The 19,421-nt window shown below is 39.1% G+C and overlaps 1 protein-coding gene across 1 annotated transcript in view; it reads right to left on the bottom strand.

The window, feature by feature from the left end:
* LOC126236097 (myotubularin-related protein 9) overlaps window positions 1-19,421 on the bottom strand; it is a 118,540-nt gene that overhangs the window by 17,998 nt on the left and 81,121 nt on the right. The window contains exons 8-10 of the mRNA XM_049945165.1: window positions 7,733-7,854; window positions 7,044-7,150; window positions 4,841-5,073 (exon numbers count right to left, since the gene is read on the bottom strand). Coding sequence (XP_049801122.1) covers window positions 4,841-5,073; window positions 7,044-7,150; window positions 7,733-7,854 — 462 coding nt within the window. The remainder of the gene's footprint in view (window positions 1-4,840; window positions 5,074-7,043; window positions 7,151-7,732; window positions 7,855-19,421) is intronic.

Genomic DNA, 19,421 nt, shown 5'->3' with positions numbered 1-19,421 from the left:
GCTGTTTTACTACCTGAATCATCTGGATCCTCCCCTCCATTACCAGCCACTCCGAACTGCGCAGATGGGAGTTATCCTTACAACTCATTCACTGCTCCTGTAATTATCCCAGCCTCACCCTATGGTAACATACTGTCCCTAAACCTTCCACCCAACAGTTTCCACCCCCTCTGCCTATCATCTCCTCCCCATTCTCATCTCCCACCCTCTCTGTTTGCGCCTTTTGACAACACACCTGCCCATGTTTCCCTACTCCTCCTCCTCCCTGCCCCACAACCTCCCTCCTGATGCTGTGCCTGTTGGCATTCTAGTCTCTGCATACCCCACCAGACAGTGTTCGTCTCCCTCACCTCCACATTACTATCCCTTCCCCTTCCCTGCCCCCTCAGATTGCTACTTGCATCCCAAGTGGGGTGCTGGAGATGGCAGTTATGAATGGTGTGTGTTGCTCTTTTGCTGTTGAAGGCTGTGGCCAAAAACTCTAAGTGTCTTTTAATTGTGCCCGTCTGCAGCTTAACATGTTTTCTTTACAGTAAGTAGCAATCTATCTTATCCTACATTGTTGATATTCCTGCTTGGAGTTTCCATTGTTAGAGCTTTGTATTTGGTTTTCACTGATTTATAGAATAATCTTAACTCCCTCTCCTTGTGTGTTATAGCTCTTTGATAAAATTGTGTTCAGTAGTTGTGCATGTTTTTCTTCAGTTTTGTAGGCTCTGTGTTCCAAGACATTGGCCTAGCAGTTTTCTGTATTGGAATGGCTACTTTTTCTCTGTTTTGTAAGACAGTTGCAAGTACCTGTGTCATTTAGTCTATGCTACAGTCAGCATCTTCTGGTACTCAAAAGTCAATTCCTGCACTTAGTTTTTCCTAGTTAGCCTTTAAAATAATTACATCAAAGGTCGTCGTTTTCCTGTCCGATATTTATTCATTGTAAACCAGTGTCAAAGAAAACTATCATAATCACATTTTGGTTGCTTCCAGTGGCATGGTGAAGGACTCTCCAAGAGTTGATTTTGTTAGCTGCAGACGACTGGGCTGCCACAGTGGTGATAATGTTTGCTCCAGCATCAGCACTGTTTCCATAAGTGGCTGGACAGCCCATCCTGTTCAGGAGATGGAAATTTAATTCATCAATTGCTTCCTTATCCTGGTAACAACAGTTTAGTTTCCTTGCTACTCTAATGCAGGTCACAAATTTCGAAGGTGCATTGAAGGAGGTTTCTTCTATTTGTGCTTACAATTATCTCTTCTTTCCTTCTGTGTAGTTTTGAGAATTGAGCATTGATCTCCAAACTAACTGCAGTAGTTTTGCTGGCCAGTCAGTTATTGTGATTTCTCTTTGCAGCAGCATCTTGTACATGGCACAATCACTTTCAGGGCACAAACATTTCTTACCTCTAATCATACAGGGTCATACTTTGGTGGCATTTTAGTGTTGGAGCAGTCTTTGGCTTCATTGCAGAGAGCACAAGCCTGCTTCTCTGCTTTGATAAATTTGTTAAATGATCATAATCACAGGCATTTTAGACTCTTCACACAACTAAGTGGTCCTTAGCTGACAGGATTCTGTAACCAGTGTAACAAGAGCTTCCGAAGTCTCAGGGTGACCTCCACCATATTATCCACACACATTTATGCCATGGGGCCTGTCTTGAATTTAACTTAATTTCACTCTCAAAGTACAGTATTTGCATGTTTTCCCCAAAATTTTGCTTGTATACTGCACCCGAAAAGTCTTTTTTGCACGTGGTAGTCAATACATCATACATGGTAATATGTGGGTACCTCTTATTTTGGATGTTTGCATGTTAGCACTTTGAACATTTTTGTTTTCTTTATTATTTTCTGAGTCTTTCTAGGCTCTGCTTCTATTATTACCACACTGCTTGCAGAGCAAATACTTTTAAATTTTCACATGAGCTGCTTGGGGATTTATTATGTCTGCAAAGTGTTCCTTGGTTACAGTTGCATCTTGCTCATCTTTTTATTTAATGAACCAAGAATGTGCACAGTTTAAGGTAGCCATTTTGATTTTGGTGGTATTTGTCAATCTTGGTTTGGGTGGGGGAGCTGCAACTGTTGGACCAATAGCTGTTGTTTCTTTCACCATTGCTTCCCAAGACGCTAATATTTTTTTTCTAGTTTGCTTATTCTGCCCAGTAACTGGGACTGGTACGTGTCCCAGAGTAACAATTTCTGCTTGAGTTCATTAGCATTCAGTATTCTAGGTTTTTCTTGAAACCTATGAACTTCACTACATACCATCATAGTATGAGATGATACTTGTGCTCATTTTCACCTGTTTCTGAGGCACTGCTCTCCATTGGCTCTCATATCTTGAGAATATATTTTCCTGACGAAACTTCCTGGCAAATTAAGACTGTCTGCAGGACCAAGATTCAAACTCGGGACCTTTGGCTTTTGTGGGAAAGTGCTCTACTGACTGAGCTATTCAAGCATAACTCACGACCCATCCTCACCACTTTACTCCGCCAGCACCTTGTCTCCTACCTTCCAAACTTCACAGAAGCTCTCCTGGAAACCTTGCAGAACTATCACTCCTGAAAGAAAGGAGACATGGCTTAGCCATAGCCTGGTGAGCACTCCGGAAAGAAAGGAGACATGGTTTAGCCACAGTCTGGAGGATGTTTCCAGAGTGAAATTTTCACTCTGCAGTGGAGGTGCACTGATACAAAACTCCCTGGCAGATTAAAATTGTGGGCATTCTGGCAACAACCCCCAAGTTGTGGCTAAGCCATGTGTCCGCAATATCCTTTCTTCCAGGAGTGCGGGAGAGCTTCTGTGAAGTTTGCAAGGTAGGAGACGAGGTACTAGTGAAAGTAAAGCTGTGAGGATGGTTGTGAGTCATGCTTGGATAGCTCAGTCAGTAGAGCACTTGCCCAAGAAAGGCGAAGGTCCAGAGTTCGAGTCTCGGTCCACCACACAAAACTGTGTGCTACGAAGTTTCACATCAGCGCACACTCTGCTGCAGAGTGAAAATTTCATTCTGGAAACATCCCCTAGGCTGTGGCTAAGCCATGTCTCCACAATATCATTTCTTCCACGAGTTCTAGGGGTTTGCAGGAGAGCTTCTGTGAAGCTTCCACACAGTTTTAATCTGCCAGGAAGTTTCATAATAGTGCACACTCCGATGCAGAGTGAAAATTTCATTCTGGATATTTTCCTAACATTTGGAAAGGAAATAAGCAAGACAAGCACTTAACAGCTTTTGTCTTCGCAGCTGTGCATCCTACCCCAAGTGATGTAGCATTGCATAGAGGAACCAGCTTCTCTCCAAAAACATAGTGCTTCTTTCAGCTCAATATGCCTGCCAAGAAGAGTGGCTGCATGTACTGCTTGCAGGTAATGGATAGCTGTCCAGTCCACGGTCACTGCATCAACTTCGTGATGTGTTGTCCAGGTGATGCTGTGCTTACACTAGATGTCACCAATAGGCACTGTGTGCATTTCTCAGCATGTGATGCAATTATGGGGTCATTAGAGTGTTGCAACAAAATGTTGACGCTCCAAAGAACATGTGAGAGAGTCACTGTCATAGCAATACGGAGTATCTACAGAACCGATATTCACCAATGACCCACATCAAATGCCACTTATTGTACAGGCTAAGACAAACAGTTAATAATCTATTGCATATATCCAGCACAATGTATGTCACAACTGACTGCATTGGCACCTTGCCTATGCCTGCCTCTAAGATAGTCATGTGATCTTCGCACTCCTCTTATTTCATGTACATGCACACATTGTTCCATATGGTGGATCATATTTTGTATATGACTCCTTGCTTCACCATTCATACACTATCTGCTGGAAGGTTATAAATTCAAGCACAGTGTGGTCATCAATGGCACAATTACTACATATCTGTTGTGTCTGTGGGCGGTATTGCAAGTAGAGTTCCACTTCCACAGTTGGGCTACAATGAACATTGGATTTTGGTCACAGTGCGTTTCAGCTGTTGCGTATGTCCCAGAGTCTGTGAACATGAAGCCGTAGCCAACATTCCAACTAATGACCAATTACTTTGCAAACACCTTTATGGTTGGTCAGTAGGTGTGACGTAACTGGAGTGTGCATGTGGAGATAAGGCACAGAACATCAGTATCTGGAAATGGTGTAGGACGGTAGTTTTACTCTGTGAAGGCCTTAGTAATATCTTCAGCATACTGGGTGAAAAGCTCTTTGTTACTAGAGATGCAGCTTTCATAGGTAATTAGAAAGCTGGGAGAGATTAGAAGGTTTGATGTGAAGAGAGAATTTCATATTGAAACATTTGTGAGGTGGAACACAACCTACAGCAAGATGAACAAAGTGAAATGAATGGAAAAGAAAGGTATTAAGATTTTGAATGAGCAAAGATAATGTGTCCTTCCTCTGGATCTAGGTTACAGAGATGCCATCAGTGGATTTTTACCAACTTAATGACAACTACAAAGGATTTCTCAAAATAGCCCATGAACAACTTGGCATAGGACTGCACTATTAATGTGTGTATGGCAATGCTATGGATCAGTTTGTATGTGTGATGGGTGAGGATATAGCAATGTTTCTTACTTCCACGTCATTACTTAGGTTGCTATATCAATATTACCTATGTTTGCTCTCTTCTACTTCTCTGCCTTGGCATGCCTTTCTTTACGAGGGTTTGGTTACATAAAATGTGACTTCCATGTGGATAATAAAACTACATAATTTTTGCCTTGGAAAAGCCAGTTGCCAATGAATTTTAATTTAACTCTCATCTTCAGTTGGTAGAATTGCTGTCTGATGAAGAAAAGTGTTTTCTATAGCAAGAAGTTTCATTAGTACTTACCAAATTGTGATGAGTATGAGTGCTCAAAGAGCATGATGAGAAAGTAAGGACTGAACTCAAAACTACATGGAAATTGCTGATGCACTTGCCATACACAGTCTAGGAACAGTAGAAATGTTGGTGCATGCCCTTTAGTGCGACTGCTACTGTTAGCTGCATAGCAGGATTTGCTGTGACGGACTGTGAACGGATAACCAGCTTGCAGCCATTCCCTTTCTATCAGTGCTTCTAACCTGCAATAAAAGGAAAACCAGTATTTCACAATTGGCAATACAATACAAGATTAGTATGAATAGTGATATGGTGGCAGCAATGACTTGACCCCACCAACAATAGTGATAGAAGAAAAGACACAATACTCACTTTTATACAGAACAAATCTGTTTTTCTGTACAACAACAGTAAATAAAAAGCTAAGAATTCTTAGTTTTACTTATGATTATTTAAATTAATAATTTCTGATCAACTGAAAGAGATCCATATGGTAATAGAAAGGTCCCAATGGAAACGAAACACACAACTCTTCTTAAGCAGAAGTGCTAATTAGTAGACAGCATCATAAACTTCAGATGATTGGAGAGTTGCAAGTCAACACTTGTTTTTTGTTCTGAGCAGATGGTTTAAAGACACAGACACTTGCATATAGCTACGATGCCATATTGTAACTAGAGTCGATGGTAGTCCAAGCTGAAGAGTGTGGGAATGGAAGGTTAGGAGAAGGAAATTGGTGAGACATTGTATACAGCAAGCAGAGAAACAGGAATACAACAGCACCTCATCATCAATGATATATTAAACCCTTGTCTCCCTTCCTATTTTCTGAGAGGGAGGTAAAGGTAGTGGCACTACTGAAGAATGTGGTAGAAACAAGGGAGATAATTGCAAAAATAACAGGTAAGAACTACCAGAGGTATGTGTTTTATAAAATTAAAATAAATAATAAAAGCTACAAACAGGGACTGATGGTGTTTAAATGAAAATTATATGATTTTTTATTAACACTACAAATTTTCATCACACCATGCAATTGTTCCAAACTGTAATTTCTCATCATTTAATTTAGCACCACAAATTATACTTTTGTGTGTGTGTGTGTGTGTGTGTGTGTAAAAATTCTGAGCTGTTATGTAGTTATGCAGATACTGATGGATTGTGATTTTGATAGCGATACTTTCATTAACAGGACTGAAATTCTGAAAAAAAATACAGAATTCGGAGAAAACTATGAAAAAGCACAATATCAGCAAATTGAACTACACATAAGTGCCCAGTCCTCAAAGTGTTAACAAAGGGCATCTGCTCTGCTTTACCTGAAGTTAAAGTGGCTTCAAATGAACATCTTGCTCAAATCCACTACTTAATATTTCACTTTTTTAGTAGGATTAATAATCACCACCACCACCACCACCACCACCACCACCACCAGGTTGCAGCTCCAGTTTCCCAAGTGTTTGATGAGCATCTTCCAACTTTTTCTATCCCTGTACAGCTCTTCCTCGTGGATCCCTTTGGCAACCAACATGCCTTTTCCCAGTTAGAATGATTTTAAGACATTTCGTGGCTATCCTGGTTTCTTCTTTTCGTTTCACATGGACATACCATCTTAATTTAGACTGGCAGAGTGTTAATAGTATTAACCATTGTTGTTAATCTATGAAGACATACTTCAAAAATAATGTTTACATTAAAGTACTTGAAAACCTTGATACTCTTTTAGAACAAATCAAACGTTGATAACATTTTTACATTTTTATTCACAGTGACCAGTGATATTAACTCTCAGAATATTGCTCAATCCTTCCAGCCTAACCTAAATATGAATCTGAATCCATTTCACGCTTTCCCTTTCTTCGCCTAATGTTCTTTCCTGATGTACTTATTTTATTTCTTTTCCCGTGGCTTCTGAATGTTTTATTAATACCCCTCATTATGTTTCTGTACACTTCTATTCCTCCACAAATGGTATCATATTATGTGCTCAAGATATCCTATTGTTAATAGCCAGTCACAATTTTAGCACTGATAAGTAAAGTTTTCTGTTATCAGCTTCCACTCATGTCAGGTTTAAAAAAATTATCGAACTGAATGCTGAATTAAAAAATAAGAACCTTTTAGCACATTTTTATTCAGTAACAAAAATGAAGAGTTCTGTTGCAATCATGAAATGGAGAATATAGCATCAATCATAGTACTAAACACATACCCTCGCACTGTCCGGCAATCAGGATTAAGAATTACTTGTGCCAATGAAGTAACTAATAAGGTTGCATCCATCCCTTCAGAACCATGAACAAGTACAGAAGCTCCTTCCTGTGAGGGAAAAATTAGAGTATTAGTTATTGACTAAAAACTAAAATGATTTTCAGAATAAAAAATATATTTTAAAGTGTTGAGCATTTTAGTAACATAATCCCATTGTGGTACTAACTTTTTTAGACAGTGCTTATACTATTGACTTGAGAGGTATTCATGCCAGTGTAAAAGATCTGATATTGTTTGTTTACACTGTCGCAGAAGGGTCATGGCCTTCAACTTTCAAATATCTAGAGCTGATTTGAAGTGATTTAAAGTGAGAAAACCACATAACTTAAGCTGTGCAAATGAAAGAAGTGAGAGGAAGACTATACAACAGGTACAATGTTTCTACACTTAGGGCATTGAAAGTGTATGAACTTTGTGAACACATTGCTCTTGCTGAACCATACTTATAAACTAACATTATTCAAGCCCACGACATATCAATTAATTCTTCATCCACAGTAAAGCTTCCTTAGATGTAACTTCAAAATAAAATCCACATTATCTTTCAGTTCCTGTTCTATTGTACAAGTATCCAATGACTGTACATACAAAACTGTTTCTTGAGTCTACATAGATAAGCAGTTACTGTACCTGATCAAGACACTGTGCAACTAGACAGGCACAATTTAGTGTATCCTTGATGTGTGACATCCAGTTAGATGACTCCAGACGTGACAGCCAACGATCCATGGATGTGGAAGTATCATTGCATGCTGTAATGACAACAATCTGTAGAGAATATTTACAAATTACCTAGAAATTCTGGGAAATATATGGTTAAAAAAGTAGAAGTTTGCAGTCTATAGGAACCTGAAAATGTCCTACCTATTTTGGACAAAATTAGCATCTATTTTTGGTGAAATTAGCGAATTAGCATTCTGGGAAATATAAGGTTAAAAAAATAGGGGATTGCAGTCTGTAGGAACCTGAAAGTATACTACCTATTTTGGATAAAATTAGCACATATCTCTGGCAAAATTAGCATCTATTTTTGGAGGAGTTAGCATCTATTTTTGGTGTAAAAAGCATCCAGATGTATAAATATAAAATTTTGCTACACTACGTTCCTGAAGACGAAACTGACTGCAAAAGAAAAAGAAAATACCGTTATTGGAGATAAAATAATGAAACAGAGAATAAACAGTCTGTATCACTTAAAATGAAAGCTCTTTGAGTGAAATGATAGCCTCCGTTGAGAAGCAGCAGCATTTTCTTACTGGTGAACAGAATCCTACTCCGATTTGAGACGTTTCTCGACATTCTCTTTCTTTTCCAACCCCCTGATTTTGCATATATAGCATATAAGCCTGGATTTGCATATTGTGGCTGTGTCACCCACACTTGAGAACAATACAGACAGAACCAACAAGATGGTTTGACTGAAAGTAGAACTGAAAATATCTCTATTCATACTTTACACGAAAACTTGGTGTGGTCACTATAGTGAGGATACTACAATGTAGCAGAAGTCCACAGGCATAGATAGTAAGCTGTTGTGGAAAGCCCATGTCCAGGATCTTGTTCAGAAACTAAATGCTGCTTTATTTACATTAGAACAGTATCTGAAATAAGTGACAGTTCAACACGAAAAGTAGTCTACTTCGCATATTTTCATACGCTTATGTCGTACGGTATTATTTTTTGGGGTAATTCTTCTGATTCAAAAAGGGTATTTTTGGCTCAAAAACGGGCTGTTTGAGCGATACGTGGTGTAAGTTCGAGAACCTCTTGTCGACCCCTATTCAATAGTCTGGGAATTCTGACATTGCCCTCACAGTATATATTTTCTTTAATGTCGTTTGTTGTTAGCAATATTAGCCTATTCCCAAGAATTAGCAGCTTTCACTCAGTTAATACTAGGCAGAAATCAAATCTGTATGTGGAATGCACTTCCTTGACTCTTCTGCAGAAAGGAGTGCAGTATTCTGCTGCATCCATTTTCAATAAGCTACCACAAGAACTCAAAAATCTTAGCAGCAGCCCAAAGTCTTTAAGTCTAAACTGAAGAGTTTCCTCATGGCTCACTCCTTCTATTCTGTCGAGGAGCTCCTGGAAGAGCTAAAAAATTAAGCAAATTCCAGTGTTACATTGTTGATTTTCTTTATTTAAACTTACGACTTGTCGCCTGAATATGTTTTTTATATTTCATTTCATCTGTTTCTACTATCGTGTTATAATTTCATGTATTGACTCGTTCCATGACCATGGAGATTTCTATTTAATTTGGTCCCATGTGTTCAAACCTACACTGGTGTTTTGTGTTTTTTGTGTAGCAGAATTGACACATGGATCCCTATCCCTTTGGGTGTCCTGAGACACACATTCTAATGCCAAGGCAGACCAGGATTAGTCTCTTCGCTCATTTCAAAATAAGAACAATGGAACAATGAGCTACACACAAAGCAAAGCAGAGTACTCAAAGCACTAGGTAATGGCTATCATGCTGTTGCTTGCTGAGGATGGCAATGTTGTAAACGAGGTAGTTAAGGTCCAACTTCTACCAGTATCTTACGAGACCATAGTGCAAAACACCCCACCTAAAACTTCCACAACGTTTTTAATGATCTTCTCTTTCCAAATTGTGCAATCCAAGTAACCAAGAATTAGTTACTTTTCTGGTATTTATATGTAGAAAATAACTATTTTAAACTATCTCCAATAAAATATTTCATAGGGAAACAATACGCTATGAAACAGCATTTATTATGTAAAGGAAACTTGTTACCTTATTGCGGAGATGCTGAGTTACAGATAGGCACAACTTAAAGACTCATAAATAAAGCTTTTGGCCAGTAACGCCTTTGTCAAAAATAGATCTCTCTCTCTCTCTCTCTCTCTCTCACACACACACACACACACGTTCCCGCAAATGCGACTCACACATACAACTGCAGTCTCAGGCAACTGAAACTGACTGGCAGTGTGGTTTCAGTTGCCTGAGACTGCAGATATACGTGTCAGTTGTTTGCGTGAGTGTCTGTACATGTGTATCTGTCATCTATTTTTGACAAAGGCCTTACTGGCTGAAAGCTTTATTTGTCACAGTCTTTTTGTTGTGCCTATCTGTGACTCAGCATCTCCACTATATGGTGAGTAGCAACTTTCCATTTCATAATACTGTTACATTCCATCCTGGATTTTCAATTGTTTGATATATGATGTAAATTCGCATTTTTGTTTTTTGAGTTAAAATTTGCTACTATATTTGAATATATTGCAAAAGTGATTTTTTTCAGGTTCCTACCAATAAACCGAAACTGTGAAGAAGAATCTAGAGAAGGTATAAATCATTTACAACTACTTACGTTATATAACAGCATCATAACATATTAATGAAGGAAACAAATTCTAAATAAGAGTCTGCACCCATGGACCACTGTTAATTACTAATTTCATCAAGTTAGTTACTACTAACATAATAGCATTTCCTTCCCTTTCTATGGATGCACATCTACAACATTCTTCAATAAGAATTAATAAACTTTCTCTCTGGCAAAATTTCTGGTTCTGTGATAAGAAACTCTTATCTATTATGCATATTGTACTTTGTCACTGAACTGCAACTTTTGTACAGTTCTTGAATAAAATGTAATTAGTGGACAACTCATATGACACACTATATGGATTAAAAAGGGATGCTGAAGCTTTAAATGTTGTTGTTGTTGTGGTCTTCAGTCCTGAAACTGGTTTGATGCAGCTCTCCATGCTACTCTATCCGGTGCAAGCTTCTTCATCTCCCAGTACCTACTGCAACCTACATCCCTATGAATCTGCTTAGTGTATTCATCTCTTTGTCTCCCTCTACGATTTTTACCCTCCACGCTGCCCTCCAATACTAAAAAGGTATTCCCTTGATGCCTCAGAACATGTCCTACCAACCGATCCCTTCTTCTAGTCAAGTTGTGCCACAAACGTCTCTTCTCCCCAATCCTATTCAATACCTCCTCATTAGTTACGTGATCTACCCACCTTATCTTCAGCATTCTTCTGTAGCACCACATTTCAAAAGCTTCTATTCTCTTCTTGTCCAAACTGGTTATCGTCCATGTTTCACTTCCATACATGGCTACACTCCATACCAATACTTTCAGAAACGACTTCCTGACACTTAAATCTATACTCTATGTTAACAAATTTCTCTTCTTCAGAAACGATTTCCTTTCCATTGCCAGTCTACATTTTATATCCTCTCTACTTCGACCATCATCAGTTATTTTGCTCCCTAAATAGCAAAACTCCTTTACTACTTTAAGTGTCTCATTTCCTAATCTAATCCCCTCAGCATCACCCGACTTAATTCGACTATATTCAATTATCCTCGTTTTGCTTTTGTTGATGTTCATAATATATCCTCCTTTCAAGACACTGTCCATTCCGTTCAACTGCTCTTCCAAGTCCTTTGCTGTCTCTGACAGAATTACAATGTCATTGGCGAACCTCAAAGTTTTTACTTCTTCTCCATGAATTTTAATACCTACTCCGAATTTTTCTTTTGTTTCCTTTACTGCTTGCTCAATATACAGATTGAATAACATCCGAGACAGGCTACAACCCTGTCTCACTCCTTTCCCAGCCACTGCTTCCCTTTCATGCCCCTCGACTCATAACTGCCATCTGGTTTCTGTACAAATTGTAAATAGCCTTTCGCTCCCTGTATTTTACCCCTGCCACCTTTAGAATTTGAAAGAGAGTATTCCAGTCAACATTGTCAAAAGCTTTCTCTAAGTCTACAAATGCTAGAAACGTAGGTTTGCCTTTCCTTAATCTATTTTCTAAAACAAGTCGTAGGGTCAGTGTTGCCTCATATGATCCAATATTTCTACGGAATCCAAACTGATCTTCCCCGAGGTCAGTCTCTACCAGACTTTCCATTTTTCTGTAAAGAATTCGAGTTAATATTTTGCAGCTGTGACTTATTAAACTGATTGTTCGGTAATTTTCACACCTGTCAACACCTGCTTTCTTTCGGATTGGAATTATTATATTCTTCTTGAAGTCTGAGGGTATTTCGCCTGTCTCATACATTTTGCTCACCAGATGGTAGAGTTTTGTCAGGACTGGCTCTCCCAAGGCTGTTAGTAGTTCTAATGGAATGCTGTCTACTCCCGGGGCCTTGTTTCGACTCAGGTCTTTCAGTGCTCTGTCAAACTCTTCACGCAGTATCATATCTCCGATTTCATCTTCATCTACATCCTCTTCCATTTCCATAATATTGTCCTCAAGTACATCGCCCTTGTATGGGCCCTCTATATACTCCTTCCACCTTTCTGCTTTCCCTTCTTTTCTTAGAACTGGTATTCCATCTGAGCTCGTGATATTCATGCAAGTGGTTCTCTTTTCCCCAAAGGTCTCTTTAATTTTTCTGTAGGCAGTATCTACCTTACCCTAGTGAGATAAGCCTCTACATCCTTACATTTGTCCTCTAGCCATCCCTGCTTAGCCATTTTGCACTTCCTGTCGATCTCATTTTTGAGACTTCTGTATTCCTTTTTGTCTGCTTCATTTACTGTATTTTTATATTTTCTCCTTTCATCAATTAAATTCAATATTTCTTCTGTTACCCAAGGATTTCTACTAGCCCTCGTCTTTTTACCTACTTGATCCTCTGCTGCCTTCACTAATTCATCCCTCAAAGCTACCCATTCTTCTTCTACTACATTTCTTTCCCCCATTCCTGTAAATTGTTCCCTTATGCTCTCCCTGAAACTCTGTACATCCTCTGGTTTAGTCAGTTTATCCAGGTCCCATCTCCTTAAATTCCCACCTTTTTGCAGTTTCTTCAGTTTTAATCTACAGTTCTTAACCAATAGATTGTGGTCAGAGTCCACATCTGCCCCTAGAAATGTCTTACAATTTAAAACCTGGTTCCTAAATATCTGTCTTACCATTATATAATCTATCTAAAACCTGTCAGTATCTCCAGGCTTCTTCCACGTATAGAACCTTCTTTTATGATTCTTGAACCAAGTGCTAGCTATGATTAAGTTGTGCTCTGTGTAAAATTCTACCAGACGGCTTCCTCTTTCATTTCTTACCCCCAATCCATATTCACATACTATATTTCCTTCTCTCCCTTTTCCTACTCTCGAATTCCAGTCACCCATGACTATTAAATTTTCGTCTCCCTTCACTACCTGAATAATTTCTTTTATCTCATCACACATTTCATCAATTTCTTCATCATCTGCAGAGCTAGTTGGCATATAAACTGTAGTAGGCGTGGGCTTCATGTCTATCTTGGCCACAATAATGTGTTCACTATGCTGTTTGTAGTAGCTTACCTGTACTACTATTTTTTTTATTCATTATTAAAACTACTCCTGCATTACCACTATTTGATTTTGTATTTATAACCCTGTATTCACCTGACCAAAAGTCTTGTTCCTCCTGCCACCAAACTTCATTAATTCCCACTATATCTAACTTTAACCTATCTATTTTCCTTTTTAAATTTTCTAACCAACCTGCCCGATTAAGGGATCTGACATTCCACGCTCTGATCCGTAGAATGCCAGTTTTCTTTCTCCTGACAATGACGTCCTCTTGAGTGGTCCTCGCCCGGAGATCTGAATGGGGGACTATTTTACCTCCGGAATATTTTACCCAACAGGATACCATCCTCAATTAATCATACAGTACAGCTGCATGCCCTCGGGAAAATTTACGGCTGTAGTTTCCCCTTGCTTTCGGCCGTTCGCAGTACCAGCACAGCAAGGCCATTTTGGTTGGTGTTACAAGGCCAGATGAGTCAATCATCTAGACTGTTGCCCCTGCAACTACTGAAAAGGCTGCTGTCCCTCTTCAGGAAGCTATGTAAAATGATTCCATTTGCTATAACACCCCTCCTAATGTAAATACAACTTTTTCTTCTTTTTCTCTGCTCCCTCTTCCTTATGTAATACAGATACTATGTAAATATGAAATGTCCAAATTCTTATCCAAATTGTATCATTCAGTGTAGAGTTTGCAGGTTTCTGATAACAATCTAGATAGTTCATGGTGAAACATTTTCTTTAACAAAATACCCTTAATTAAAAATTCACTAAAGCCACATGTAAATCAACAATTCACTAGAACTACACATACATGCAATTGTGGTCTTGCAAATAGTTGTTTGTTTTATGACTGACATAGCCCTCACTCTCATCTTTCTACGCAGGACCTTATCTTTTCTGAAAACTGTGTAATTAAAAATTTAACTTTATTCAAAGGAGTTGTCTTCCAAAATGGTTGAATTTTAAAATGTAATCCTTTCAAAAATTCAGTCACTGTCATATTGTCATGCCGTAACCGCAATCAAGACCAAATCTGAAAACAGAGTCATCAATGAAATACCAAGTGGTTATAATTAAAGTGCAGCTACTCACAGAGGTCAAGTGTCAGCTACATGCATCATATGGCAGTGAAACTTGGTAGAAATGCTAATGTGTTAGTGTGGAATGGATTTATATATACTGGGGAAAAAAGGTTCTAATTTTGGCCACCAGGTGCAAATCTGGCACTGTATACTGACATCTCCAGTGATTATAGTGAACAAACTTTGTAAGCGATGGTTAATAATAAAATCAACATTTATCACTTGTTTGACATTTTCTGCCCACATCCTGTTCTATTTGGAAACATTTCTACAGTGGAACTTCGATTTTACATTCTCCGACTTTACGCTTTTTGCGATTCTACACCATAAATTCATAGCCCATGTGAATATCCCACAAGATCAATGCTAAAAATTCCCCCTTTTTATATTTCTTCCTAGTAAGGTTAATCTCAATTCTAAGTTCTTACTCACTTTGTCCCATTTTCTTCCTACTGACATTTTATGTGACTGACAGAGTTATACGTGGCACAAAATACAGGTGGTTCGCACCTTGCTTGGTGGAAGAGTTAAGGGAATATTTTAGGCCATTGTGGAGAGGGGAGATGTGAGAGGGGAAATGCTGACGTAACCCAGGATTGGTGTTGCCAACACAACTTTCAACATTTAGATTCACCACAAAATTATGATACAACTACTGCTAGGTTGCAGTGGTAATGGAAAAACAAGACAATTGACACAAAGTATTCCAGATCAAGTCAACACATGATAAAGGGGCCCAGCCACCACCTTTCCTTGTGACACTTATAATTCAGTCTCATCACGTATTTCCAATGTACTGTATTCAGCAACGAAATCAGTCGTTAACCTTTTAAATTCAAATGTTGAGTGTTGAAGAATATTCTCAGTCATAATCGATTAAGTGTTGCCCATTTCTGCCTAGTAAACTCTTATTGGCTGGTGACTTGTTATATCACCCAATAGACAGTGCAGCCACCACACCACACTAAAACATGTAAAAATGAACTCGCTTACTGAATGTGTGGAGAGAGGTAATGGCGCTTCTGCGACGAGAGTGCAAGTAGGGGTGAAAGCATTTTGTGAAGCGCTGAAAATATACTTTTCACTCAGATGATGTGCTACGACAGAGATGTCACACAGAAATAGAACAAAAGATTTGTGATAGCACATTTTAAAGACTTTCATGTTAAAATCTGACATGATCCAGATGCAACAACAAACGCATATACTACTCATGTGTATACTTTGCACTGCACCCAACACAAACTGTTGATCGTAAAGACTGGGAGCAGTGACAGAGGGCATGAGGCGAAACTGTAGCACCTGAGTTTTCTTTCAAGTTTAAATTTTACAGAGTATATAGAAATTCACTGAGCCGACTTCTAATAAGCTTGTAATGTCAACTGGGGAATTTAACTCATTTTTTTACACCTCTGTTTCTCTCATCAAGCCCAAAATAACACTTTAATGGTCGTGAGCACATGAAGTGCAGCTCATAAGAAAAGCATTAAACAATAGCAACAACAGTAACAAAGTATGTCATTAAGCAGATGTCCACATTTATGCTTATGGTTTAACTACTTAACTGCTGTGATGTTTTTGGTTTAATTCAATGTATTCAGTTTTTGCTTTTTCTGGGTGAGCACAAAAGATGATCTCTCAAATATGCATGTTTTGAAAGTATAATTTGTAGTCATAGCATGTCAGAAAACAGCTTGATGACCTTGTCCTCAGATAACCAATTACAATTTCTTGGTGAGTTTTTACTTGCTGTTACACATCTGTGATGTTTCCAGAATTGATGAAATTCATTACCACAAATTACTGCATAAATATTGTAGTGTACATTTTATTTTCTTTACTTAGACAGATTTTATACATAGTACTGGAGAGGATTGTGATTTTTTATCTTATATGCCAATTACATGTGTTTTTCCTTATATTTTTGGTGTTTTTAACATTTTCCTAAATTTTGCATTTTTTAGTTCAGAACCACACGAAAACATAAATAGGGGTTTCACCGTATGTGTGTCTCTTGAATTCACAGCTCAAGATTAGCACCTGATAGCCAAAACGGGAATTAATCCCCCCCCCCTCCCCCCCATAAAGTGGCTCTGCATTAACGCATTAGAATATCTACTGAGTTTCACTGCCACATGATACTTTTGGCCCACACTGGACCTCTGTGAGTGACTGCACTTTAACCACCCTGCAGTACACTTAGCACAGAAAGCACATTTATTACAAACACGAACAGGCATCTGGAATGCAGAGACTTCCTGGATGGAGAGTGCAGCTGTATATACAAACATTGAATAATCCAGAATGCTTATATTTATACAAACATATAATTGTCCAGAATGTACTAACATATGATGTATGATAAACACTAAACAACAAATAATTGCTTAGTTGTAGGGTTTGAACAGGGGATCCACAGTATGCCAGGCAGTGACACTAACTGCTACACTACACTGCATGCACCACGGCTCATGGCACTGTTCCCTCTTCTCGAGAAATTGTGACCCACTGTTACAAAAGCTCTCACTGGAGCTGACTACAGCACCTTGGATCTGGATCTCATCAGTGGTCCTCTATATGATGGCACTGGCAGATCTTCGTGTTGTTAAATCCTCTTCACTATGATGAGCATCGATAGTAGCCACTCCCCTTAAATCTTCGCGATTGTTGAATGAGTCTTTAGTTTTCTTGAACCTTTCATCATCCATCTGCACCTCTGGACTGTATTAGGACTTCATATGGAGGATGTGGACAATGTGTCTGCACTTTTACCCTCTTTATGAAGAGTCATAATCCTCAACTTTATATGTGATGTCTAGCAAGTGATGGATATGATACAGCCCAAAATAGTACTTTTAGTAACTATTATGATAGACCTACTTCCCACACAGGGATAAAAATCCTTACCAAGTCTCTGGGGCTGCATCTTATTGGCTGGCACTTTGTATTAAAGTGCCCTTGGTCTTTCTACTGGGTGTTCAGGGTCCATACGCAAACCAGTTGCATTCTGTTTCAATCCTGATGATGTGTTTCATATAGTCATCCTGAGTATCATCCTGTTGGACTGGGAACAGTGTACCTACTGTCATTTTAGCCTCTTGACCATAGAGCAGAAAGAATGGTGTGAAGCTTGTAGTGTCTTACGTTGCAGTGTTGTACGTGACTGTCATAATGAATATTATAGTATCCAAATTGCTCTGTTTTGAATCAATATACGTGAAGAGCATATCTACCAATGACTTATTAAAGTATCCTGTGATGCCGTTTATCTATGGATGGTAGGCAGTTGTCATCCTGTCAGCGATGTCACAACATGAAATTATCTCTGATACTAGTCTTGACTGGAAATCTTTTCCACAATCAGAGGTCACACGGGGTACTTCACATTTCAAAATGATGTCTTCTATAAGAAATTTACAATTTCTGGAGCTTCAGCAGTCATTGTTGTTGTTGTGGTCTTCAGTCCCGAGACTGGTTTGATGCAGCTCTCCATGCTACTCTATCCTGTGCAAGCTTCTTCATCTCCCAGTACCTACTGCAACCTACATCCTTCTGAACCTGCTTAGTGTATTCATCTCTTGGTCTCCCTCTACGATTTTTACCCTCCACGCTGCCCTCCAATGCTAAATTTGTGATCCCTTGATGCCTCAAAATATGTCCCACCAACCGATCCCTTCTTCTAGTCAAGTTGTGCCACAAACTTCTCTTCTCCCCAATCCTATTCAATACCTCCTCATTAGTTACGTGATCTACCCACCTTATCTTCAGCATTCTTCTGTAGCACCACATTTCGAAAGCTTCTATTCTCTTCTTGTCCAAACTGGTTATCGTCCATGTTTCACTTCCATACATGGCTACACTCCATACAGTCAGCACACCTGTAATATCAGCATACAGGGTGTGATAGTCGGTGCTGACTATTATACATTGATTTATGTTTGTTGACTTCTGGAACTTTCCCCATGAGGTCAATTCCAATCATTTGGAATAATGCTGCTGCATGCAGGATTGGTATAAAATGCTCTGGAGGCTCTGCTGCACTTGACTCCATCTCTGACATTCGTTACAGTGGCTCACAAAGTGTGTAATGGACTGGTAAAGACCTGACCAGTGATACCTCCAGATGATCAATGTTGGAACACCTTGGAAATATGTCAGAATTTCTGGCTGCTGGTGAGGTGGCATGGCAAGCATTCATCTCTGCTCCATCAGATCACAGCTCCTCTTATACAACATTTCAGTCCTTAATCGGAAATCTCCTTTGGTCCATTCCTCCTCCTCAAAGCTGCTATGGTTTTCAGCAGTGCTGGATTTTCTCTCTTTTCAGCGGCAATTTCTGATTACAGAGATTTCATCCAAACTGCTGTGTTCTGCTAGAGGATTCCTCCTGGACTTTGTGTCTATTTTTGTGTACCTTTGTGATGTTGTATTCCTGAAACCTCACTGCCCATCGTGCCAGTTGACCTGATGAATCCTTCAGGCTCATCAGCAGACTAGTCACCCAGCATAGAGCATGGTGATCCATTACAACAGTGAATTGTTTCCTAAATAAATAAAGCTGGAACTTGCTGAGGAACCAGACACCAGCAGGGCACTCTTTCTTGGTTGTACAGCAGTTGTTCTCTGACTTGGAGAACACTCTAGAATCATAAGCTACCACCTACACAGCACATTCCTGAGTCTGTACTAGAACTGCCTCATCCCAAAACTGCTAGTGTTGGTGTGAGGTTCTGTCTTGGCATTCTCGCCATACAATGCTGTAACTGGAGATGATGTTAGCGAAGGACATGGAAAGATGTTTCTTGAGACTCATTACAGGAAAATTTGGCATCACTCTGCAGTAATTCTTGCAAGAGATGTTCCTCGCTACAGAAGTCCTTTACGAATCACTGATAGTATGAGCATATTCCAGGAAAACTTCTC

Source organism: Schistocerca nitens, chromosome 2 (assembly GCF_023898315.1).
Source record: "Schistocerca nitens isolate TAMUIC-IGC-003100 chromosome 2, iqSchNite1.1, whole genome shotgun sequence".
In the NCBI taxonomy this organism is placed as follows: domain Eukaryota; kingdom Metazoa; phylum Arthropoda; class Insecta; order Orthoptera; family Acrididae; genus Schistocerca; species Schistocerca nitens.
Note: the sequence above shows the minus strand (reverse complement) of the source record. Positions and strands in the feature narration are given on the sequence as shown.